Here is a 26,739-nt window from a genome sequence, read left to right on the forward strand (position 1 = left end):
CATCTGGGTCGAAAGGCAGCTCGACACTCCTCGTCCTCTTCCGGTTGTTTTCCTGTAAACACTGGCTTCCTCAAAGAGCCAGTGGAAATCCAGTTGGCATCCCAAGTGTAGCGTGAACTAAAGGTCATGCTAACATTAGTCTCTCTGTGTTCGTCATGTCTGCTCTCGCATTGAAATCGTCACCCAAATATCTGTGCTCCAATAACTTTGACTTGGCCTCTGACCAATGGCCACAGAGAGAAACAGAGAGAGGAGAGAGGGAAAGAGAGAGCGAGTATGGGAGAGAGACAGATAAGATAGAGGAGAGACGGGGCTGATCAGAATCAGAAGTACTTTTTTATTACGTAGTCGTGCTTTTATATAATGACTTCTGGAGAGGTTCCTACTCACCCCGGCTCAGACAGGACGGGGTGCAGGATGACCTGTGGCGCTCTGCTTGGAGGAGCCTCTGGAGCAACATCTGGGAGGAGCGCAGTCACACAGCATCAAAACAACACATTACAACAGACTGGCTTATTGCATTCCTTTAGACAATGCTTCCATTACTTTCCAAATTACAGGCTCATGCCGCATTCATGTCATATTGGAAGAAGCAGACGAACAGGATGAAATGTCACTGGTTCACCTTGTTTAAGGTCATGTGTTGTCACTCTGTCTTGTTATTATAAGGTATTTTACGACCAACCAATATTGTATATTATTATCTTCTGCTGACAGACGTGGAGGAGCAAAGGAAACCAACGTTGATGGATTTGCTGCTATGTTTTCTGCATGTGCTGCAAGAAGGACTGGGGTTTGATTCCCAGAGTTTGCATGTTTTCCCCATGTTTGCATGGATTTCCATCCACAGTCCATAGACATGCAAGCCAGGTGGATTGGAGACTCTAAATTGACCCATTGGTATGAATGTGTGTCTGTCTGTGTTATCTCTGTGATGAACTGGCAACCTGTCCAGGGTATTTCCCTGTTTTCTGCCCAATGTATGCAAGAATGCAGGAATAAGTGGGTAAAGACAATGAATGAATGAATGAATGAATGAATGAATGAAATCCCACATCCTACTTGTAATTGCCTTTAGGAGGAGGCTGACGTAAATGTTATTCCCAGGCGGCAGCTCGCATTTATGGTAAATTGAAAATGATGTGAATGCGGCATTAGTTCCAGTTACAGCACAATGGCTTTAGATTGATGTGATTGACAAACAGTAGTGGCCTATGACTATGTTATTATGTGTCTCATGGAGATAGCTGACTTAATTTGATTGAAATACCTTTTAAAAAGCACACTATAGTGTCTGTATAGCTAAAATAATCAGAACCTGTGTTCAGGGTGACGGTACAGCTCCGTCTTGTGTATTCATGCTCTCTCAATTACACTTAATTCTTTTTCTCACACCACTCCAAGCTGTCTCCGCTGTAATAGCCTGCCTAGTGAGGGACACTGTGTGGTACCAGTATGTTTTTTACAAGGCACCAGGGAAGGGTCTGGGCATAGGCGAATCATTAGGGGGGCCCAAATGAGACAAGCTCAGAGGGGTGAGTGGGGGGGCTGAGAGTTTAAAGCCGGGCCAAGGTGAGGAGACGAAAATCACGACAACATCAAAAGGGCTCTCCTCCTCTTCCTCATCCTGGGCTGGGCGCAGTGCATTATGGGTAGGGGTAATGACCAATTATGAGGCACTTACCTGGAAAGATGAACTGCTGCTTGTATTTGAAGTAACTGGAGGCTGGAGGAAAGAGACAAAGGCAGAGCTGGAGTGGGATTTGGAGTGGTGTGGTCTTGGCGAATTTTTGCATGACTGCTTGTCAGTGCAGTATTCAGATTTGAGTGAGTTCATATATGGATTAATAAGACACGATTTTGCTTCATAGAGTCGTATAGAAGTTCGTACAGAAGTTCAACTTTGCCTCATAGAGAACTTTTTAAAATCATCTATCTTTTCCAGAGGTACTAAGGCATTAAACATCTATGGATTGGATTAAACATCTAATATGGGACCTGAAGACATGAAAATTGATTGTTATTCAAGGCAACAGGCAATAGGCTGACAGGTAAGTACTATACGCTACCAATTAACTGTGTTTTGGCCTTTCTTTGTGAACAGTGTCCTGTTCTGAATATTTTAATACTTGTGGTGTTTCAGTGATAAAGGTATTTCTCACTGTGGGGTTAACTAAACAATACTACCATTACTATTGACTCTTTCTTTGCGATACCTCTGTACTAAATTTGAATTTGAGTGTATTTGGCTCATGTGCTAGAGTTCTGTGTCCTACCTGTCAAGTTGAACTGTTTCTGCTGCCGCGCTGACTGCGGGGAGGGGTGTAGTGGCGAAGGGGGCGTGGCACTGCTGGGCAGGGGCGGGGCCGGGGAGGAGGGGGTGGAGGAGGTGGTGGAGGAGGGGTTACTGCTGGAGTCCGGTTGGTACGGGACTGGGATGTGATCCTGTGAAGAGGTAGACGAGAGCAAGATCAAGAGAGGTTATCCTTAAAACTGTAAAAATAAACCTGTTTTATAAGTCTGCATAACAAAGTAGGGCTGCAATAAAGAAGAGCGTCACAACCCCCTAATTGAGGCCGTGCAGATTCTGTTGGGTATGGTTACTGGCGGACGAATCAAGTGATAAATACAAACTGGCTCCAAAAGAGCAGCAAGCGAGCGCTCCGTCCAGAGAAAACTGGACTCGCTAACATTAAAATCTTTTGCCACCCTCATCTCTTTGGTATCCTTCACTGGCCGGGTTGGTAAACATGAGCACGCTGTGTGCAATTTACTGACATCACAATACATGACTTCTGGGTTTTCAAATACCCAGTTTATGAAAGCTTTTCCATTTGCTGTTCCAAACAGCTGCTGTCGGGTAGATCTTTCAGGGGAAAAATCCACTGGCGCCCTCCCAATCACAGTCCATCAGCACTCCCAATGGTTTAGGGAAGGCTGTCAGGACCTTGGACAGCAACCATTCACAGGCAGAGTGAGGCTGGTGATACCATTCACCACTGCTGACTCCGCCTGACAGTCTCTCCCTAGCCAGAGCGCATGGAGAAACCTCCGCAGTCTGCAGTCCGCAGTCCGCCAGTCACACTTTACGTGTGACTGCGGACTGCCGTACGCCGGCGGTGTGTTTTGGCCTTTAGAAGGTCAGAGTTACATAACTTACATAGTCTGTGGAGATGCACAGGAGCAAAAACCCCTCAATCATTGGCATTTCGAAACACTACCCAATCCCCTTCCCTCCATCTTCTCGTGTTTTCAACTGCTAAACGATGGAGGACATAACTACTAGTTGAAGTGTGAACTTGGATCAACGTACAGGTTCAGGTGCAAAACAGCACGCATGGAGCTGGTCAGAGTCTTGCTCAAGGACACTTCAGCAGGCAGGGCCTCATTTTCTACAACATCCTGTCCCTCCCAAAGACCTACACCCTAACATGGAGTTCAAATCCACAAACTTCAGATAAAGAGTCTAATGCTCTATAAGTTTGTACTTCAGTCTTATCATTGCGGTACCTAACACCATACCACCTATCACACATTGCAATTATCTTCCCGGAAAAATATTTACTGGCACAACAAAAAACATGCATCCATTACACTTTGATGTTGTTGTCATGGTATCTCATCAGACATGGTGGCAAAAATAAAAATAACCTGCTGAGTCAGACAGAGAAGCAGGAAAAACGGACTGTGATGCAAAATTAATGGCGAGAGATTCTTGTTTACTTATTATGTTCTCTGTACCTGGCCTCATTTGCGTATTAGCGTGTTCCCCTGTGAGTCACAAACACATGTGGCAGCATGCATTCACATTCTTCAACTTCAACTTCCAATGATGGGAATCTTGTGAATGCAAATTATACCTCTGGAAATAAACTTTTACCTCTGCCAAAATGCCAGTTTGATGTGCTGGATGCAAAATAGTCAAAGCATGCAAAGATCGAAATTGCTGAGGATATTTTTGTATGGTCCCATGATCTCGTGGGAACGCTACTGCCGATGACTCACAATCATTTTCCAGCCCCCAAAATGCAAGAAAGGTGGGCAGTTGGAGAGGTCATACAGGAGTTGAGGTACATGGCTTATCTGTTCCTCTTACCTTGTTGATTTTGTTGGTTTTGGGGAGCGTCTGACTGATGTGCAGGTCTGTGTACCTGAGCGGGTTGTTGATGTCACATGGCACTGATTCGGTCCGTACCAGACGAGCTGTGAGCACAAAAAAAAAAAATCAGAGAGGAACAATAGAGCACTGTGGGAGACAGAACTCAAAGCAGATGCCTGCTTAATAGCTTCAGGCAAATTAGAGGAAACTCTTTATCAGGCCTGGCTTCTAATGTGAGAAATGAACAAACTGTTCTGCCTTGAACACCATCCATTTGTTATCGCATAGAGACACTTTCCAAGAAAAAAAAAAAAAAAAAGTTTCCTTTAGCAAACTGTGTCATGAAGAAACTGTCACTTTCTTTTATTAAAGCAGAGTAGAAGAAGCCTAATTAGAGTTCTTTACCTTGAGTTGTTCCTTGGTGATCTTATTTGGAAGAAAACGGGAGGGGGGGAAAGGCAGAGAAAGGACAAAAGAATGAATCTCAATTCTGATAGCAGATAATGGGAATTCTTTCAGTGCTGTCTATGTTAGTACGAACAATGCATAACAAAGTCGCATTCGTCAAACCTGAGTGGCCTAATTAATCAGCAGATAACCTTTACATCTTCCTAAACACCTTTTCAGATCGGCACACAAATGAGAAATTCAGTCTCTTTAGTCGCTCTAAGGACTCAGGCTCATTGAAGCATATGACAAGTCATGGGGACCTAACAGATGTAGGTTTGAGACCCAATTTTGTTCCATTGTTTAATAATTCAGGGCCTGAACTAGTTCAAACCATTGGCATATTTTGCCTTCAAAGTTTGCTGAGATGGAAAATGACAAAAATATAAATATAATAAAAATATAACGGCCTTCTGGCCTGCCTTTGCTAACCTACTGCCTCTTTACCACAGGCTGGGTTAGTAGGACCAGTGATTGCCGGGATCTTCAGTTTTAGTTTGTTTTAGGCAGCATACAACACCTACCCTCATACTGCAAAAAATGTCCATCTTAACAAGTCATTAAGTATCAAATTCTGTCGCAAAAGATTTATTTTCTTACAACACATTTTGCCAATGGAGCGAGATAATTCCAGTTATTTCCAACAGTATCTAAAACCAGAAGAATAGGGTCACTCCTCTAGTAAAGATTTAATCTGACACACTGACAACTTGTGTGGAAACTTTACATCTCACCCCATTATTTTCACAAAAATAGGATTTTAACCGTTTATGAGAATGAGTGTGTGCGCACAGGCGACTTTCCCTGGATAAATAAAGGTAACAAAAAAAATACCTTTGAGGGATTCTCGACCGCCTCGCTGTATGATCAGTAAATGGCAAGGTGGGGCTTCTTTGGTGCATTTGTTGTGGCACTTCAGCCTGAATGCATAAAAAGGAAAGGTAATGTTGTTTTTTTGTTTGTTTATTTGTTTGTAAGTGAAGTGGTAACATAAACACATTATAAAATGCAATGGTGAGAATGGTGCAAATTGCTAATTTATGCAGGTGAGATAAAAAAAAAAAAAAACGCAAGGGTTTATAAAAAATATATCTCACATAGAAAAAACAAACAAACAGACAAACAAACAGCATCCTGCCAAAATCACCATGATATATTCAACATAACCATTTATGCTAATAGGGTCATTAATGATGCTAATTAAGGCATGAATTAGCAAATATGTCAACATACTTGTCTTCACATAACACATGGGTGGCGTTAATATGAACTCCGTATCTTAAAGCATTACAGAGTTATAGTAGTTTCAAGAAAATCAGTTGCATCTTAATCAGTTTCCTCATTAATATGCAAATTTATGGAGCAAGGTGCTCCAAAATCTAATCAGATCATCAACTCTATAAGTATGAAGTTTCCATTATGTATTGTTTTTGAGTTATTACAACAATGTATCTACACACACAGAGACAGACAGACGGCACCATGACGACATCATGTCTCACATATGGTATGTGAGACATGATGTCGTCATGGTGCCGCAGCACAGTGGAGGAACATAAAAACAAGCAAGACGACAAGCTAAGACACATACAGACACAACTGATTTGATAACAGAATTTCAATAAAAGCTTTTAAATGAGGACTTTTTATACCCCTCATTTTCAAAGTCATGAACTGTTGGGTTATCAAGATATTGAATATCTACCATAATGTCAAGATTTAACATCCAGTAATGTTCAAGCTGGGCAATTTGCTACTAATAATCTATTTAAAATCATACTGGCGACCGCTGTTTTATAAGCCATTTAATCTGTGCCAATTTCACAAAAAAAAAAAAAAAAGCACTTACAGTAATCCAAAGCCACACATTGATAACTATTCTAGTGAACTGTGTTTCAGAGCAAAACCAGGCTGAATACCTACTTGCAGTTTTTACATTTGAGTCCAAACAACATTCCCTTTCCACACACTATGCATGTCTGGGACATCCAATACTTGGTGGAAAACCTGTGTGCACAAGATACAAAAAAAATAGAGAAATAGAGAGATAAGGACATCAAACAAAACATGAAATCACTTTCTGCCCGTCACATCATCCATATGAGGTGTAAAAGCCTGCCAGTTGTGGATTACTGTGAAGAAGAACATTGCTTCTGACCTTTTGCCTATTGCGACATTGGCTCTTTCTGACAAATGGCTTTTGTTAAAGACGGCCTCATACTCACGGTGTAACCTTTCCACAAGAATAATGGCTGCCCAACGAAGCTACCTCAGTAAAAGTGTTTTACCTCTAATCTCCCTTACCTGCTGATTTAATTTGCGCCCCCCATTTTCGTCCTTAATACCCCTGTGTGAATGTACGTTTCATGCATTCATTCTCTGCTCCTGAAGCGCAGGACAGAGGCCACGGGGTTTATATCAACACACTAACACAATAATCAGTCAGAGTGATGGGAGCACGCAGGCCCGCGACACTCCTAAGACTCCCAACACCGTCACTTCTCAAACAGGCAAATCCACAATGTGCTCCACAATAAAAAACAATTCCCCACTTTGGGCGTCTATAGAGTGACTGAGTGGTTTGAGTGTGTACGATTATTGGCTGTATTTACCGATGCGACGCCTGGATGCCAGCAGTCGGGCTGGCTGGCTAATGGCAGGTGACTAATGCGGTTTGACAGAACCCAAATCTCTTTATTAGGTCCCTCCTTCGTGTCGTTGGAAAGGAGCTGCGGCACAATTCAATCCAGCCCCTGACTGGTTTTTAGTTGCCTCCACTGTCAAATCTGAACGGTGACGTGACGCTAAGAGTGGATTCTGCGTGGAGAGAAATTGTTCTCAGTGCAGAGAAGGCCCTGAAGCCATATATAGTCAAAGTGCTGCATTGTATATTAACTACGCAAACGCAGTTATCTTAACAGGCCAAAAATGCGATCAAGAGCACACATTGGCACAAATAGAAATATGCAAATTGGCACGTCAAGGACATTGTCGGATGGAATAATGGCATCTCTCTCGAAACCAGCCTTAATCTTCAAATAACGGCTCTATAAATGACATTTGCGCTCGGCTTGGCTCCGTATGATGAGGCATTAGAGCGTGAGTGTGCAACCCTTCTCTTTCCACCTCGCTGACTTTCAGCAGGCAAACACCCACGTTCTGGAGGTTGCTGAGATCCCACAACTAATACGGCATTGTTTTACTTTTTAGATCACTGGCATGCGGAGTCAAACGGGGAGCGAGAGAGAGACAGAGAGAGAGGGAGAAAGAGAGAGAGAGAGCACTGAGATGAGTTATGCAAGAGGCCCTGTTTAATTGGCCTGGCATTCTACCACAGATGTACAAGCATGCGCACATGGGCAAACTCACACGCACTCACCCACACACAGTGCTTTTAGCCTACCTGTGTTTTATCGAGTTTCCCAGATCTCTTCGGGGAATCTGTGGGGACCAGCGAGGCACTGAGAGAGTGTCTGGAGAGAGAGAGAGAGGGAGGGAGGGATGGGTGGATGGATGGATGGATGAATAGATAGGTGGAGGGATAGTCATTTTTTTAAATGAACAATACTGTGTTGCAGTAGTAATGAAATGAAACGTCTTTCATTAAGCATTCATTTGACACATATGGCATTTGAGACAATTAATTGATTCGTAGCAGCAAGTCTGACATTTTGGTGTCAGTTAATCAACTGTTCGTAGTTGTCAATTGTGCGCATATTGGTCAGCTCATCCCTGTAAATGAGAATCTGTTCTCAATTGCCAATTTGCTTATTTCATAGACAGACGGAGAGACAGACAGATAGATAGATTGAATCGTTGCATGAATAGTTCAATCTTTAGTCTTATACTGAACAAAATTATAAACACAACACTTTTGTTTTTGCTCCCATTTTTCATGAGTTGAAATAAAAGATCTAAGACTTTTTCTATGCACACAAAAGGCTTATTTCTGTCAAATTTTGTTTACAAATTTGTTTAAATCCATGTTAGTGAGCACTTCTCCTTTGCCAAGATAATCCATCCACCTGACAGGTGTGGCATAACAAGATGCTGATTAAACAGCATGATTATTGCACAGGTGTGCCTTGGGCTGGTCACAATAAAAGGCCACTCTAAAATGTGCAGGAGGGGGCAGCTTTTGTTCAGCGTAGTTAGTTGCAAAGGCGCTGATTGGCTTGATTGTTTCTCCGAGTGAGAACAAGCCGTTGACTAGAGCAACACCAGACTCTCTGAATCACTCAACAAAATCTGAAAACTGGGCAAGACGCGATTTAGGAGTCTGGAACATCGTACCAAGTTGTCATACTGGCATGTCATGAAGGGAAATGAAAACTGCACAAAGACAAGGAACCTTTCAGAGTATTTTCTGCAGTCAACAACAAAAGCCTTGCACAATATGGACTAAAAGCAGCTCTGGCTAGTGCATCCTCTCTGACCTGTGTGCTGAAAGGAGAAGCACAAATGTCAAGGTCTAGCGGCCCGGCTGACTTAGTCTGTTTGGAGTTTGTTTGCGTGTTTAGACATAGATAGCTGGTATAGTAAGGCTACTTTTATGCCGCTAGTATTCCATTGTGAGGGTCTCTCACTTCAAAAGGTTTTCACAACAAAAACCGTGCGCTTGGTCCATTAGTGCATGCACTGATTGAGCAGCCCGATACATTATGCCACCACCTCTTAATACAAGGTGGGAACGGCCGGCCTACACAGCGCTGCCTGTGAAGGAGGCTGGATGTGGTGGATATGCATTGTAATGATGGGGCATTGTAACGATGTGGTGCCAGGCTGTCTAACTCAATAACAAAGAGGGCCACATTGAAAAATCCAGATGAAGTCAGGGGTCGGATCCATATATAAGCCTCGGAAAAGTGCATTATGCAGAGATCATAAGCATGTTTGGCCTTAGTGTTCATTTTATTTTCAATTTCATGTACAGTCTATCCTAATCAAAATATGCATCCGTTGTTATTTTCACAGCATTTTCCCTTTGGAACAAAAATTTTGCTTTAATGACTGAGGTGTCATATTTCTAGAATAAAGAGGTTTTATTCAGACAGGATAACTATGCATGAACACACACACAAACACAGACACACACACACACACACACTGTCTCTCCCACCCTTTGCATCTTCACGCCTGTCACTCTGCCCTTCTCCTGCCAAACACGTATTCCACCATTTTGATTCCAGTGTGTTTGAAATATTTTGAGAAAATAGCTCAGTCAACAAACGTGCAGCTTTGAATTGACAAAATATAACCAAACAGGGATGGAAGAGAGAAATAAATGTCAGAACTGTGCTCCGAGTTTGGGGAGTCAATGTGAGCAAAAGTCACTCGCATTAAAAAGTGAACTGTGTAATAATTGGCTAGTCTTCTAAAGGACCTTTAGGACCTTTATATGCATATTTATTCTTATTCTGTTACTTTTAAGCAGGAAATAAATTGTCAGCAATATAGTGGAGCAAGACACATGAGATAGTGTGTGTGAGTGTGTGTGTGTGTGTGTGTGTGTGTGTGTGTGTGTCTTGGGGAGGTATATGTGTATGTGTGGGTGGAGGAGATGGAAAAATAAAAGAGAACGGAAAAGAGAAGGGGGGGGGGGGCAGCAAAGGAGGCAGAGAGGGCGAAAGTTCCTCTTCCTTCAATGCCTCAAACTCCTAATGCATTGAACGTGGAGCTGTGGACCGAGGTACACATTGAGGTTTATCTCCATATGAAAGGACAGAGGTGCTGTTCAGTGAGGCATTGAGGAGGAACAGATTTAAGGAGTAAAATATGGTTTCAGCTGGAAATCACATGCAGTATTTCCCAAAAGAATGAATCATTGAAGGATTCAATGGCGTCTTTGTCAGTTTGCACATTCACACACAGTCACATTTCTTCACAATTGAGATGCCAAGGTTGCTTCTGGAAGATGGTTCTTTATGGCAGACTCATAGCAGATTTGGGTTTTATTTACAGAAACATTTCATGAAGGCAGAGCTCCTCAAGAGGCAGGAAATAATCTCATTGGTTGAGTTAAACCTCAATGGGCGGAGCCAAAGAACCACAGTTTTTCAAGTTAGCAAGTAGAACCTCCTTGCTAGCTACCTGGCAAACTAGCTAACTTGGAAAAAAAAAAACAGAAACAGAAAAAACAAACAGAAAACAGGTGCAGAAAAACATAAAAATGAGTCCAAATATAAATAAAAAATATCAATGACAATGATTTATTTTTTCATTCTTCCATGACCATGGCATCTTGGAAGGTCAGCTAGGCTAACTAGCTAACCTAGATAACTTCATAATATTAGCTTACCCCTTTCTTTTTTCACTCAGCTTGAGTCTAACATTACTTAGCCAGAAAAAAGACACCTACACTGATGAGGTGAATCCAGGTAAAAGCCATTAGCCCTTATTGATTTCCCTTACTAAATATATACCAATCACAAAGGAGGAGATGTAGATACAGAGAAGCAGACGAGTTGGAGAAGGATTTTTGAGCTTTGAGACAACTGAGATGTGGATTGTGCAAAAGGAACTGCAACTCAATATCGGGAAGATGTCCCTAATATTTTGTACAATTCAGTGTATGCCTGCCTCTGAGAAATGTTTGTATAACTAAGAGTCAATCAAACAATCTGCAGATCCATAAATGTATTTCAAGTTCTGCCTGCATACTAAATGATAACCAGGTTTGTCACTGAATTTCATACCACCCTTCATAGGACTTCATCCCTCAGAATATGTCTGAGGAAAGGAGAAATCCTAACTCATGCCCATGTGAATTGCCTGTAAGGTAATTGATGCAGGACCTCTTAAAGGACTTTTCTGTTCACACCTTATTTGTCATTTTTTTAAAAGGGGTACACCAGTGAAATCCTGCTGTCATGCAGATTTTCCCAGTGCCATAGGTTGTGGTTTGTATCACTGACGGTTCACTAGTGTTACACTGACATAGAGATCCTCTGAGAAAGAAGGGGAAAAAAGAAAAAGGCGACCATGAGAGAATCTAGGATGGTTTTCTGAGGATAATGGTATATGCTCTAGGCAAATTGTTTTTCCTATCACACTATTAAACGGTCGTCTAGTTCCTCTAGCTTTGGCAGAGTTGTTCAGGTTGACAAATACGAACTGGGTAGTCATGAGCCATGTGAATTCTTCAATTGAATTGTATTCCCTTAAGGTGATTCGAACACACCTTTTCACCGGCCATAATAACATAGCTGACAAAGTGACTTCAAAATGACCCTATAAACTAGTAATTCAAGACTTGTCATGTTGTTCTACAGACAGTCTGAATGTTGCAGTGGACCGACTGTTTTATTGAAAAGGAGTTCATGTAGGCAGCTGTTCACATGGCTACAACACGTAATCATCTAATTGGTGTCTACTCTGCTTTTTGTAATTCGCATTTACTGGATGTCCCTTTTTAACGCTAATTGCTATTGGATTGAACACGAGTGACGCTGATGGTTTGGACTCTAACCTGACAAAATCTTTGCATGAGTTGGTTGTTTCATCTGGAATGGGGCCTCAATCAGTCCTACTAACTGATTACCAGGCTGCGAGTAATCAACAGCCGATGACAATGCTAATCACAAGGCCCCGGTGCCGCAGCATTTCCTGGTTCCTGAACACACCACCACCCTCTCTCTTCCCCCTCCCCCTCCTCCGATCTCTCCAGAGGCCCGGTGTCTGCTCTCCGCACTCCGATGCATCGCTCAATTACACTCAATCAAGCTGATAACTCAATACGGAGGGGGAACTGACATCATCTGCTTCTTGTCGGCCTTGTTGGCGACTGGCAGATGATTGGGGCTGTCAGCGTGGTGGTCGGGGCTGTTTATCATCTGCAGTGTGGCGCTGACGTCCTTGTCGATCTTCCACGACAAAGCTTGACCTTTGAATGGGGAAGTGCGGGTCGACATGAACGTAGGTGGGTACTCACAAAAAGAAACACACGTGTACGCACGCTCATACATGCGTATAAGCATGTTCACTTCAGTCAAAAGTCTGGACCCACCTGATTAAATGTATTATGTTTGTCATTATCTTAAAGCCATTTGATCTAAAGGCTTCTGCTTAAATGCTTGAAATTTGTTTCTTAGACAAATATAAATGAAGTTGATGCCTATATGTGAATTTCTTTCCAAAGCCTTTGCCTTTCCATCAAGGCAAAGGGCGGCTACTTTAAAGAATCTAAAATATAAGATAGTTTTGATTTGTTTAACACTTTTTTGGTCACTGCATAATTCCATTTGTGTTATTTCATAGTTTTGATGTCTTTAATATTATTCTAAAATGTGGAAAATAGTAAAAATAAAGAAAAATGTGGTGCGTCCAAACTTTTGACTGGTTGTGTACACCCGGACACTAACCCTAACCCAAAGTCACAAAGGCATATGTGCACTTGTGCATATTTGTGTGTATGTGTGTGTGTTTGTGTGCGTGACAGATGAGCCTGCAAGAGCTGAGAAACCCCTAGGCGCCAGACAACAGTGTCCTCCTCCATCTTATCTGATTGGCCTCTGCCTAATTAAGAAGGAGCCAAGGCCTTCCTTCCCCTCCTCCACTGGCCTGTCACATGACACACACCAGGCCATGGGGGCTGTGTGTGTGTGTGTGTGTGTGTGTGTGTGTGTGTGTGTGTGTGTATGCGTGGAGGGTGCGGGTGCAGAGACAAAGAGGCTACTTGACTCTAGAAGCCTATCCATCGCCTATCTAATGCCAGATATGTAGTTTATTTGACATTAGACTGATTGATTGCTAAACTATACTATTCTCTACGGAGGAGAAATGTTATTGCAGTTAAAAGAGAAACAAAGTGCAGCATGTGACAATCAAAATAATACGCAGCACAACACACAAGCACACACATAATTATTCTCATAGTCAACACCAAGTCATCACCCGCAGTCATCATAATCATCACCATTACCACAATCATCAAGGTCTTACAGATCAATGGATAGAGTGTGGTACTTAGGTGCTTCGACCAAATGGCGAATGTAACGCCTTCAACGCCACCCAATCATTATCAAGTGACAATCAATACATATGATTGAAATGCTGAAATACATCACAAGACGACCCTCCAGCAGCAGAACACAACACGTCGATAAGAAACCAAATTTCTTCCACTTACATGAGTGTCTGACATTACTGCGTGTTACATACAGTAGACGGTGCAGAGCAGTGGAACAAGTGTGCAGAACTGTAAAAAACGCGTGGGCGCTTGCTGCACGACGTGTCGCGTTATAGTGCATGAGTGTGTGACAGCGGTCCACACAGCGCATGTCACAGGCTGCCGCACACCGTATTCTGAAAATTTTCAGAGAAAAAAAATCAATATGTTCCTGAGAAGTTGCAGTGGGTGGACAGACTAGAAAAGGAGAAACAAAAAACACCGTTTGTTGAAACACAGTATGTAACAAGTGAGTTCTAAAATATACCAACCTGTTTTAATGAGTCTTTCAGCGCGGTGGGAGCAAACAACTGAACAAGTATTTGTTCGGAGTGACAGGAAGGAACGGAGAGGGGAGAGGAGGGGGGGGGGGGGGGGGTTCTGTGTGAAACCAACTCCTCCGACGAACAAGACACAAAGCCGCGTTGCCGATCAACCTTTTAGCAGAATATTGTGCTGTCATCTTTGACGAGTGAGCGTCACACGCACGCATTTACAAGTAGCACGCATACACACACCAAGCACAAATCCCTGCGACAATAGTAATCGCTGCGGAGGAAAAACAGCAATTATCTTGGATGAAACAAGTATCTCCACATCGCTTTTATAGTGGGAGTCTCGAGACTGGCGGTTTAAGTGTGCCAGTGAGATAGAGGGAGGAGGGACGGGAGAACAGACGATGCCTGGAGGCCTTATGGCTCGGTGAGGACTTCCTCATTTGGAGAACTCAAACGGCTCGGAGCACGAAGACAGATAAACTGACCGACAGAGAGGGCAGGTTTTGGTGGTGAGCCCGATCTGACGCTATCGAGGGCGTTCAGGTGGCGTAACGCACCCTCTGACGGCCACATTGGACGTCTTCAGCTCCTGGGTAACTGGCTGTGAACTGCTGATTGCATTTGTAAATGTACACATTGACCATCTCAACAGAATCCAATAGACTTGGTTAATTTCTGTGCTGCTTTTGACTGCGAAATGATCATTTCATCGCTGACACTTCTGATCGATTTTGTGTTTAGATCATGTCACCTTGTTAGCTATGAAATCATACTATCTTGTCAGCTAACCGTCACTGTCCTGTTGTAAACACATCTGATTTATGCACTAGCTAACTTATCGAGTAGAAACTAGCATCAGTGGCTAGTAGTTGAACGTTAATCAAAGAAAAGCCTGCACACTAAAGCTCCACCGTTTCCTTGTGATAAGCAGACAATGTTTCGATTTGGATCGGATCTTCGTCAGGTCTAGTAGTCGAATGTTAACATTGTCATCAGTTCAGTCAGACAACTCGCATATTGAATAGGAACATTTTTATTGAGAACGGGTGTAAATATAGATCATATTTTGACGTCAATGCTCTGTTTCGTATCACTCCCTGCGAATCCCTGCAATTTAAAGCCAGCCAAAATTGAGAGCAGGGAGAGATCAATGCAAACCCCCATGGGAATCCACGAAGAAACAGAGACCACAGGTGGATGCTGGGGTGGTACATGGTGTGAGATGCATAGGAGCAGCAGCAGCAGAGGATGAGCGAGTGAGTTTTACAGCTTAAATAGACCGCCTGAAATAGATCTCAACATCCGTCTCCTTATACCCATAAAACCATATTGAACAACGGTCGAACAACATACTCATAAACCTTGCGTTTTGGGGTCATTTCCTGTAGTTGGTATGATGACGTTCGACGATTAGGATGGAAGAGGACAAAAACAGTTTCACAGTGTCACAGTAACCTACATTTGGAAAGAAAAATCTACCATATCAGACTATTCACTTTTACTTAGAACATTACTGAACTGACCCACACCACAACATTATTTTTAGGTAGCTCCGTTTTTTTTTTTCTTGCCCGTTTGTTTTAAATTTAGTCATTATTTGTGCACAGCCAATTCTCCAGAGGACCTCCATTACGGTGCCAGAGGTGGTTGCTAGGAGATTTGTGACGCAATTGCAAAGCCTGTATGTGATGGGGAAAGTGGATGACTTCATTAGAACCTGTGTATAAACAAACAGGTTCGTGTGTGTGCTCATATGAAGAACATTTAAGCATATCCACGAGCACACACTCACAGACTCCCTCTTTCTCTCTCTCTCTTGCTTGCACACACACTCACACACTCACGTCAGCTTCATGTTTTCAGCTGGCAGCCGCTCTTATGGGCCCGTGCGGCAGGTGTGTGTGTTGGTTGTGTCCCAGGGCTAGAAGCGGACCTCCAAGTGGACACACGGCTTCATCACAAACTGGGACGTCTGTCGGCACCAAAACAGACTGAGCGAGGCTAAAACAGCCTCAGGCATCGAAACTGAGCCGTCCCTGAAAAATGCCCCCCGGTGGCCACCGTCACTTCTAACGGCGGAAAAATATGACTGGTCAAAACACCCGGAGTATCGTGATACAACAGGAAAATATGAGAAGAGATAAAACCTAATCCTCCACAGTTAATTTGATTATTAGGATCAGCTTTAGGTTTTATACAAAGATATTAAGAGTCAAATACTTCAACAAATGCTTCTCAACTAGGGTTAGACCAATAGATGGTTTGAATGGTTTGCCAATATTGGCTTTTTATTAAAAACTGAATATTGGCCAATCAGTGTTGACCAATAGGATGGATTTGATGCAGTTTGATTACATATTTATTGTATGTTTACTGATCAATACCACACTGGCTGTCTATGAGAAGGTCTTAACCTGAATTGATTCTAATGGAACGTTTTGATCAGATTGCCCACAAGTTATTTATTATTACAATTTACATATAATAATAGCAATAATACTATTATTATTGTTGTTAACCTGTGTTTCAATGGAGAATTTTAGCGTCCCATGGTCTAAATGCTTTTTCAGAAGCTTTTCCACTGTACCAAGAATAAAATTCTGGGGCAGACACTGAATACTTTTTTTTCTTTATTTATTTATTTATTTTTCAAGGGCATGGACATGGTCAAATTTAAAGATACTTAATATGAGAACAAAATCGGCAACTTCAATCAAAAGCCCAACTATGCTCCGAGGCTCACACCGGGTGCGAAGGAAAAGACAGTGTGAATCATTCATGTATAATCTGGCCACATCAAAACAAACGCTCAAAAAAAAAAAACTGCGTCTATCTGGAGAGCCAAGCAAAACCATAAGAAGGCGGGGGCGTTTGAGCCTGGGCCGGCCGCTGACTCATCCTGAGCAGACACCAGTTGGTCACCTCAGCCTGCCTCGCATGTTTGATTCAGGCGACTTGAGAGGTGAGCGGTAATGCTGCTGGCTGGAGAGCCTGACGTACGAGACGGCAGGAAGACCGTGAACCCACACACACAGAGCTGGGACGGATGTTTAACCTGGCTGGCTGGGCACACACACACACACACACACACACACACACACACACACATACAACTGTGCCATTCTCAAAATAGGACCGAGGAGGTCCACAGAAAAATGAAAATAACTGTCATTTATCAGTGAGCTGTTTCAGTCTGCCAATTTGTATTAATTAATTATTTATTATTTATCATAATTTTGTCACTTACAAACTGTATATAATTGCGTAATTCCGGGACTTTCCATTTATATTTGTGGTAGCCTTCCATAAACAGATCACCCAAATTGATCAAACTTTAACTTATGGATAACAGTGAATTTAGTGCTGAAATAAATAATAAAATAAAATAAAGATAAGGGGCAATTAATTAAGTTGGATTACTTAGAAACATATCAAGGGATGAAATGTACTTTGACTGTGAGATTGTAAATGCAAACATCATTTCTCTCAAGATGAAATAATGCTTTATAATGGTTTGTAAACTGAAATTAGTTATCAATCCTATTAATTCAACATCCTATATGTATTTAGTTGGGGGAGGGGCAAAGTAATCCAGAGGGAGTAATCCAATAGACAAAGTGAGTGATTATTACAACAGGGAATCAGTAATCTCTAATGGATGTCATTTTGAAAGTATCCTCATCCAACCTTGTGCGACAGCATGCAAGTATGATCTCATGCACTAATCACACACACACACAAATCATGCACACACTAGTATACACAGGTAAACAAACTGAACAAAGGCAGATCCTTGTCTATTCATGGTCCCAGACTCAATACTGTTGCCTTCAAAGTGACCCTGAAGTCTGAATAGAATTGACATGAACAAAAAAATGGAGGCAATTAGCATTGACTTATGAATTAGATTTTTGGATTCTTTTCCCTAAATAATACTTTCTCCATGAACTGGAGAGCCACAGTCCTGCTGCCAGTCCACAACTCAGAACAAAATTTATTTGTACGTTATTTGACATTTGATTAACAGCCAACAGTGAGACAACGATTGCAATTACAGAGAAAGACAGGCAATATTACATTTCCAAGAGCGCTTGACTTGAACTGCCGTTCAGTTCAACGTGACGAGGCGCTTACCAGCCTCAGGAACACTGGTGAGATTAGCAGCATTGTTTCTAAGGTTCCTTTGAGCGGCATGACACAAACATTAATGCAAATGAACATGCCTGCACTTGCCAACGTAGGGTTAGGGTAACCCTAACCCTTCACACCAAGCATGTCTGGGGCGGGTTTCTTTGATTTCTGCAGCATTTAGTCCTTTCGTTCGATTGATTGGCCTTGTGAGAGCAATGCCATTCAAACTGGGGCGGCACCAAATAACTGCACTGTGATGCCTGAAAGATTAAGTGAACTGCAGTGTAGTTTGTTAGGAATGGGAACATAATCCAAACTAACGACAGGAAACAACCCAGAAATGCAAGGCTTTATGGGTATAAGGTGACGGATGTTAACATCTGACAGCCAGCAGTTCCTCATGCTTGGAAAGCCTTCAGCATAACAAAATGAACCGAGGGCAAAATGCAGTCTGGACTGATGCTCATATTCAGCGATGTGTTCTTAACTGGTATGAACACCAGAGAGGATACATTATGGCAAAGACACGTCACAATCACAGACGAGTCCACCATGCTTAGCTAAAGTTACAGGGACTGGAATCACTACCACCCAAATCTCTAACCCGCGTGAACTCTCTAGTCTGTGCGACTTTTGGTTACAAGACCCGGTTTGCTTGTAACTGGACAGTGTGGACCTAAACAAACCAAATACAAAAATGCAACAAAGAAAACGTTTCCACTATGGGTCGGACCAAAGAAAACAAACTGTAGATGTGATCGCACCTTTACATACACACACACATACACAGTTTTAGAAGACAAAATTGAATGATACAATGTGTGTTTGTATGTGTGTGAGACGGTGAGATTGTCCCCAGCTATTTATATCTGCAATGGTGTTTTGCCGCCTCTATGCATGTAGCTGCATGGCTGTTTTCTCATGCACATACATCTTGGTGTGTTTAGTGTCCTCTCATGCATACAGTGTGTGCTTATTCCATGACATGCTCCTACCAGCCAATATGCGCCACTGTGTCCCACATAGGCAGTAAGTGATGACCTGTTGGTCAAGGTCTAGAGCCGTTCACAGCACCGAGTGACGACCATTCATCACTCCTTCCCCTGACACAACCTCCATCATGTCTGCTTCTCTTTCTCTGCCTTTCCCCCTCATTCTCTTTTGCCTAATGGCTTCCGCTGAATGCCCATAACGCAGCAGCCAATGAGGTCGCCAGTATGCAGCGACACGCCACCTCCGGTCATTATGGGACAGCCGGATCGCTCTCGTCTTGCACGCATGTTCGATTCAAGTATATTTTTTACAAAAAGATGTGCGGCTGTGTGAGTCCTCATATTTTTCAGAATGGAATAGATTAGATTAAATTAGATTATACTTTATTGTCAGAAACGTATCCTGCATCCATACCCCAATAGCGGCAGTGACATAGGCAAACCAACACATCACACATCAATTAACATAAAGAAACAACAAACAACAATTGGAAACATAAATCCACAGAACATGTCAATCTATCATACAGTAGAGCTAAATTCCTCGTATGTGCATTGTGTACTTGGTGACAATACACCTGAATCTGAATCTGAATCTGAATCTAAAACGCCTCCCTGAGGGCAAGAGTTGGTATTCGTCATGAAGGACACGTGTAGGGTCTGCTGATATCTTGTGAGTCAGTCTTGCAGTGGTTCTGGTGAATGCTCTATTGAATATGTCCTGTGGCTGTGGCTGCCCAACTATTTTGGAACATACTCTCAGCAGACGGAAGAGTTTGGATTTCAGCTGTACCAGACAGACATACAGTATTGCATGACGTTCTGAATAGTGGAGTGGCTGGTTTGTTAAAGTGCGCAGGTGTTGAGGCAGCAAGGGGGAACATTACCAATACACACAGAAAAACAATTCAATTTTATACCAAGTTTATCTTGGAGACTGAAGGCCTAAAATCTGTTTCAAAAGAGATTTTCAAAACAGATTTTAGGATGAGGCTAAGAAAAATACTAAGTTGCATTCAACAGGTTCGGACTGCTGTGTCTTTGAAGAGAAGTAGGTTAACAGACTACTTCTAGGCTGGGTTGAAATGCAAATAATCTCACAAACCCAGTTCAGTTTTACAACCCCACAGGCAACAACACCTTTTGACAAGAGCAGAGTGACATCTGAGAAATAAGATACCTCCCCAGTACAAATAAGCACCTGTCGAAAGGGATTAGAATATGAAAGTCACACCAAAGAGACATAATAAAGAAATTTTTAAAGATTTTAAAGGTTTTTTCCTCCGTCTGACCACTGTCATCATCTTCTTATAAGAGGGGTCCGGTGTCTGACTTGAGTAGTGCTTTCTGTCCAAACTTTTAATCAATCAGTAAACACAGAAAATTTGTACAGTGCATTAAAAATATTTTAAATAAATAGCAAGTAATCTTTGCAACTTTTCAGGAATTTTGAAATAAAGACTGCTTCAATTTCAAATTGACAGCCATTCATTTTGGAAATATTATTTTGGATTTTGAATGAGTTTCATGAACTCTAAAGGCATTAAACTTGCTTGACACCATAGACACCTTTGGTACAAGTAAAGTATCTGAGTCTTGAGTAATGACAGAAGTGACAGTGGGCCTCAATTATGTGACTTCAGGAATGCTGGAATGAGTTTTTGTTGTGGGGGCGGAGAAAGAAAAACACTCAGTTGCACTCAACAGGTTCAGACTTCTGTGTCTTTGAAGAGAAGTAGAACAGACTACTTCTAGGCGGGGTGAAATGCAAATAATATCACAAACCCAGTTCAGTCAATGACACCTATTGACAAAACTCAGCTGAGAGCAGAGTGACAACTGAGAAATGAGATACGTGCTCAGTACTAATAAGCACCTGTCAAAAGGGATTAGAATATGAAAGACACACCAAAGAGGCATAATATAGTCATTTAACAAAAAAAAAAAAATTCTCATCTCAAACTTCAACTTGAGTTTGAGTTTAATTAACGAAAAAATACAGTTACAAAAAAACAGAGTTCACTTACTTGCAGAGGGTGTTTCGGCATGGACAGGGGGTGTGGAGGGGATGAAGGAGGGGAAGAAGAAGGAGCGCAGCGATCGTTCGGTGTGGAGGGGCGAGCGTTGCGTGGGCAGATTCTCACAGCTGCCCACGCTGCTGTGGATCTTAAGGTTCAAGGGCTTGGTCTTCTTCTTGGCTCTGAGGGAAACAAAGACCACAAAAGGAGAACATGGTGATTAACAGATTAAAGGCACGTTCACAGCAAGCATGTTTGGGGCGGTTTTATTCAAACTCTGGAGCGCTTGTTCCTTTGGTTTGTTTGGTGCCCAGGTGGGAACGATGCCGTTCGAACTCAGGTGGCACCAAATAACTGCACCGAGACGCCTGGAAATGCGAGTCTTGGTCCTCTTCTTTCTTTTCAAAATCTTTTTATTGAGATTTTCAACAAAAGTTCCCAGGGTTGGGCAGGCGTATTCCGTCTTGGTCCTCTTCTGAGTGGACTGCAGTTCGGTTCGTTAAGCATGAGACTGTAATCTGATCTAACTGCAAGAAATGACTCCAAAACACAAGGTTTTATGGGCCGAAGAGACGTTCATGTTCAGTTATTTCCTTGTGTTTTTAAAGGAAAAATCCCCACTAAAACACTTTAACACTGTTAAAACCAGCTGTTGGGGGATGGTTTTGGTGTCAGTCTCTCAGAATCAAATAGCAAGGGCTTCTTTCGAGACTCACCATTTTGCAACAATCAAACAGGGAGAAATGCATCGTAGAAGAGGCAGAGAGAGACCAATTTCTCTACCAACAGTAGCCTCAACAAACCAGTATGCAATGCAGCCGCAAGACATGTGTATAGGGCTGCGACTCGTAGCCTACTTTTTCTCGAATGGAAAAACATCACACCCCAAATATGTTCACGCCCCCTTCGTGTGGAAAGGCATTCTAGAAAACGTAGGAAATCACTAACTTAATTAGAAGAAGACGAGGCAGGTTGAGAAAAAAATAGATACACCAAAAGAGAGTAAATTACAACACAAAATAACACCTGCAATGCATTGAAATGACACAGAGTACAGAGTACAGTGTAAGAGTAACTGAGGATGGAGTTTTCCTTTAACTGGTACAAACATCTTAGAAGGTAAATTATGGCAAAAAGTGCAGACAAGTCCATAATGCTTCTAAAGTTACAGAGACTGGAATCAGATTTGTTTTGACTCTCCCCCCCGTCAAAATCTCTAAACTCTCTAAACCTCTCTAAACTTTGTCCAATAAAGGAGTTACTTGTGAGTCCATGTGACTTTGGTTTACAAGCCCTGGTTCACTTGTGTGAACCTAAACAAACTACACACCAATATGCAACAAAGAAACCATAATTGTAGGTGTGATAGCATCGTAAGCAGCAGCAGGCATGTTATAATTATGAGATTAGCTCATCATGATACACTTTGTGAAGTTGGATGTCATTCATCAAGCTGACTGAAAGCTCTTGGCGTCAGGCCAACGAGGAAACAAACTGCTGAAGGGAAGAGCATCCAAGAAGGAAGGACAGAAGACTAGACTACACAAGACAGCACACACAAAGAGAAAAGGCAGTTCATTTGAATTTAACAGTGATGCATCATTTGATGTACTGATGAGTATTTCCACTCTGAGGTAATGATGTATTCAATGTTGATATCTCATTGTTGATGCTGATCCATTGCTGTCAGTTTGACTAATTGTTGGTTGTAGAGTCTTATATTTACATATGATCGCTGTCCAGTGAAAACCTTGTTTCTCCAAAATGTCAACTGTTCAGGAACTAAGAAAAGTAGGCTTGTTTTCAGCTTTACCACCATGCATTTAAGAGTTTATCCGGTGAGTTTTAAAGGGTTTCATGAGACAAAAGGTGGTAGAATTTTCTTAACCCATAGAGGAGCATGGGATCCTTCAGCTGAAGTTAAAACATGAAAATCACCAAAATTGGAGTTCCAAGGTTTTTGCAAGAACAGTGATATGAAATTGCTAGGCTACTAGGTAAGCAACTTTGTTAAGAAAACTGCTCTACAAATAGTTATCATTATTAGTGGTGGTAGTAGTAGTAGCAGTAGTAGAAGTAGTAGGTAGTAATAGTACTAGTTGCCATGATCGTAGTAGTAGTATTGGATTTTTTATCATATATTTGACAATGTCCAAACAATTCCTTGTCTGTATCACCTGACTCATATGAAAAGACAAGATATAAAGTCTCCCTCAGTTAAGTTGGGTAGCTTGTCTTTTAATTAAAGGTTTTTTCCTCCATCTGACCACTATTATCATCTTCTTAAGAGGGGCCCAGTGTTTGACTTGAGTAGTGCTTTCTGTCCTAACTTTTAATTAATCAGTAAACACAAAAAAATATTGTACAGTGCATAAAAAATATTTACAAGAAATAGCAAGTAATCTTTGCAACTTTTCAGGAAATTTGAAATAAAAACAGCCTTATTTTCAGATTGACAACCATTAATTTTGGAAATATTATTTGGGGTTTTGAATGAGTTTCATGAACTCTAAGGGCATTAAACTTGCTCGACATCATGGGGACTACAGACACCTTTGGCAGTACAAGTACAAATATGCAGATATGTGAGTCTTGTAAGTAAGTTGTCACCAGTAAGTACATTGACACACAAGTGATACTGAGTGACAAAGAGATGTAAACTGAGGTTAGCCCACTCCCGAAACGCATTTAAATAGCATGAATCATCTTAAAATTATTATTCACTGACAGCCTACGCACCTCGGGTTCCTTATGGGGAAACTAACTTATCTGAATTGAAAATGTCTCAAGAGACTTCAAGAGCAATACCGTTCCAGCTCCTCACTCATTCCTGATGTTTATCATCCCGCAGGCTCAAAACTCACTGAAAAGACCGGGGGGCAAAGTACACACACACACACACACACACACACATCGACGCGCACACCAAACACACACACATACGTGCACACACACACAAAGTCACACAGACGCATAAATAAACAACCTGTTAACCTGAGGGAGCAACACTACATCCTTAGGCTTGACAGAAACAGCAACAAACATGGCCGTCACTGAAGTTGAATGACTTGTAGAAAAGTGACAGCATTCCTGATTGAGTTCTCTAGTTAGGGAACAACACACAGGGACTCTATAAACCGGCTTTTGGCCAACCAAACTAGATTGTACACGCACACACACACACACACACACACACACACACACACGGCTGCTTAAGTGAGCATGCATGCACAAACACATTCACACTATTCATGATGAGCCCAGAGTGGACTGAAGTGTTTTTGAGGGGACGAGAGAGGAGGGGGCAGCTGCGGACGGCTCGACATGCTACAAAAAAAGACAAGCGAGACTGGAAGGACGGGACCACGCAGGTGAGAAAGATGCATGGAGCGTGAGCGAGAAAGAAAATAGAGACATCAAAGAGAAAGGCTGATAGAGAGGCATGACACAAGAACCAGATAGCATCAAAGACAAGCAGAGCTAAACAAAACAAAATGAGAAGCAGTGGCAGACGGATCCCAACAAAGGAATGCAAACAGATGGAGGGGGAGACATTTAGAGAAACCTGTTTGGTGGAAGACCTGTCCAAGAGGGACAGTTGACAGACAGATGTAAAAAGAAGAGGAAAAGGTGATCAGGGTGGCGTGGAAAGAAAGAAACAAGAGCCATAAAAGGCAAACATCTGGGGGGAGAGAATCACAAGAGAAAGGAAAATCTGGGGACATCATCAGTCACAGAGGAAGACATCCACTTTAAAGAAATATATTAAAAAATAAAAACTTCAGGGAGCGAGTCCCGGCAGAGCATGCAAAGTAAGACTCATTAAGTGTGGGGTGTATTAAAGCCCCGCGGGAATTTTTCTTCCCATGTCAGTCTCTCACTGCCTAAGACTGAGTCATGCAATTAGACCTTTAAGCCAGCCCAACACTTCACTCCCATCTCCCGCAATAAGGAAGCAGCCTTCAGGTTATCACTTCGCCGGCATAGAGCTTTTGTCAGCTATTCCGATTAGCCCACGTTATGCCATTCGAATCTAATTTAGACCATTCATCTCTCTGCATGCATGCCTTTATCCTCTCCTCAAATGACTGGTACGACGTTCAGGAGGAAAGTGAAAATGAATGTAGAGAGAAGGGAGAGGATTCCCAATTTTGGTTTGAAAACGTTTGTCGGTGCAGGCGGGAGACTGTGTGTGTGTGTGTGTGTGTGTGTGCGTGCAGAAAACTCAGCGAACTCCACAGTTACTTTACGACGTCGTTAAATCATCTATTCAACTCCCCTTTTTCAAGCCGGTGTATGAAAAGTTCAGGGAGAGAGAAACTTAAAGAATACAGAAAGAGAGAGGTGGGTGACCTGACAAGTGTCGAGAGAAATCAACAAAAGCGCGCAGAGGTGATTGCGACGGCTGTCCTTTGATCTAGTCTCACATCACGATGTGTCTCTCGCAAGATGAAATGCGTCGCACGTATGTGTCACATCTCAGGTACCATCTTACTGTCAAACGAGCAAATCAAAGTAAGTGGGAGCCTTAAATCCCCTTGGTCCTTCCATATTGAGTAGTAAACAAAACAGGAACACCAAAGCTGTTTTTGGCGTACTTTCATTCATGCATTTCCACTTAACACATCCTGGTGATTCTAGTGACTGTCGGTTACGTCGTGTTTATAATCCCTCCTCCCGTTATGCTATATATTTATTTATATTCTTTGTTCCTGTGCTGTTTTCTGTCGCAACGTCGCAGTTTCCCCGCAGAGATGATTAAAGTTTCATCTTATCCATTCTTAACTGAGTGAAAGTGCAACCTAGAATTTGCAAGACATGCATTTGTGTTAATGATGTCCAGTGATGTGATGGTGAGTCATGGTGTTTGCTGATGATAGCGTGTTCTCTGTTCTTGTATGTCTTGCTGATCATCTTTGAAGGTTGGACATGAGCGCTGCCAGAGGGAATCAAGGGAAGAGCGCTGGATGTGGTGTGGGCAGGGAACAAACAACCGAGGTATATTATGTTACGGTTTATATGGAAAAACAGTCAATTGTCCAAATGCACCAGTCAGTTTAAATTTTTACCGACAGCATGGTACATGTATGCCTGGACATGCAGAATCATTCAGTAATAAATTGCGATGCATATAAGAATCGATTATCCCCCCCTTCCCTACAGAGGAGTAGAGGAAATACAGTTTGATTGCACTGTTGGTTTTGCATAATTTATGCAGTAGTGTTAAATATTGTTATTGTTAATATATGTTATTTAGTTAGCCTACTTATTTGGTTTAGTTAAGTTAAATGGAGAGGGGGTATATTTGATTACACTGTTAGTTTTGCATTATCTAGGCAGTAGTGTTAGTGTTAAGTAAATAATATTTAACAGTACTGCATAAATAATGAAAAACCAACAGAACAATCAAACTGTATTTCCTCTACTCTTCTGTAGGAGTGGGAGGATAATCGAGTCTTAGATGCATCACAATTTATTCTTGAACGATTCTGCATTGAGATAGGTAATTCAATAATCTTTTTAAAAAGGTTTTTAAAAATGTAACTATACTGAACAAAAATATAAACGCAACACTTTTGTTTTTGCTCCCATTTTTCATGAGTTGACA

General features: G+C 42.0%; 1 protein-coding gene across 2 annotated transcripts in view; it reads right to left on the reverse strand.

The window, feature by feature from the left end:
• Positions 1-26,739, reverse strand: part of ksr2 (kinase suppressor of ras 2) — a 91,848-nt gene that overhangs the window by 23,453 nt on the left and 41,656 nt on the right. Inside the window, exons 6-14 of one of the 2 annotated variants that reach the window (XM_071897728.1) lie at positions 21,141-21,313; positions 7,950-8,019; positions 6,470-6,553; positions 5,381-5,466; positions 4,505-4,525; positions 4,097-4,203; positions 2,277-2,445; positions 1,685-1,726; positions 391-460 (exon numbers count right to left, since the gene is read on the reverse strand). In XM_071897728.1, the coding sequence (XP_071753829.1) occupies positions 391-460; positions 1,685-1,726; positions 2,277-2,445; positions 4,097-4,203; positions 4,505-4,525; positions 5,381-5,466; positions 6,470-6,553; positions 7,950-8,019; positions 21,141-21,313 (822 nt within the window). Of the gene's footprint in view, positions 1-390; positions 461-1,684; positions 1,727-2,276; positions 2,446-4,096; positions 4,204-4,504; positions 4,526-5,024; positions 5,031-5,380; positions 5,467-6,469; positions 6,554-7,949; positions 8,020-21,140; positions 21,314-26,739 lie in introns of both variants that reach the window. The other variant, XM_071897729.1, reaches the window with a different exon arrangement.

The sequence above is a fragment of the Centroberyx gerrardi genome, chromosome 8 (genome assembly GCF_048128805.1).
Source record: "Centroberyx gerrardi isolate f3 chromosome 8, fCenGer3.hap1.cur.20231027, whole genome shotgun sequence".
NCBI lineage: Eukaryota > Metazoa > Chordata > Actinopteri > Beryciformes > Berycidae > Centroberyx > Centroberyx gerrardi.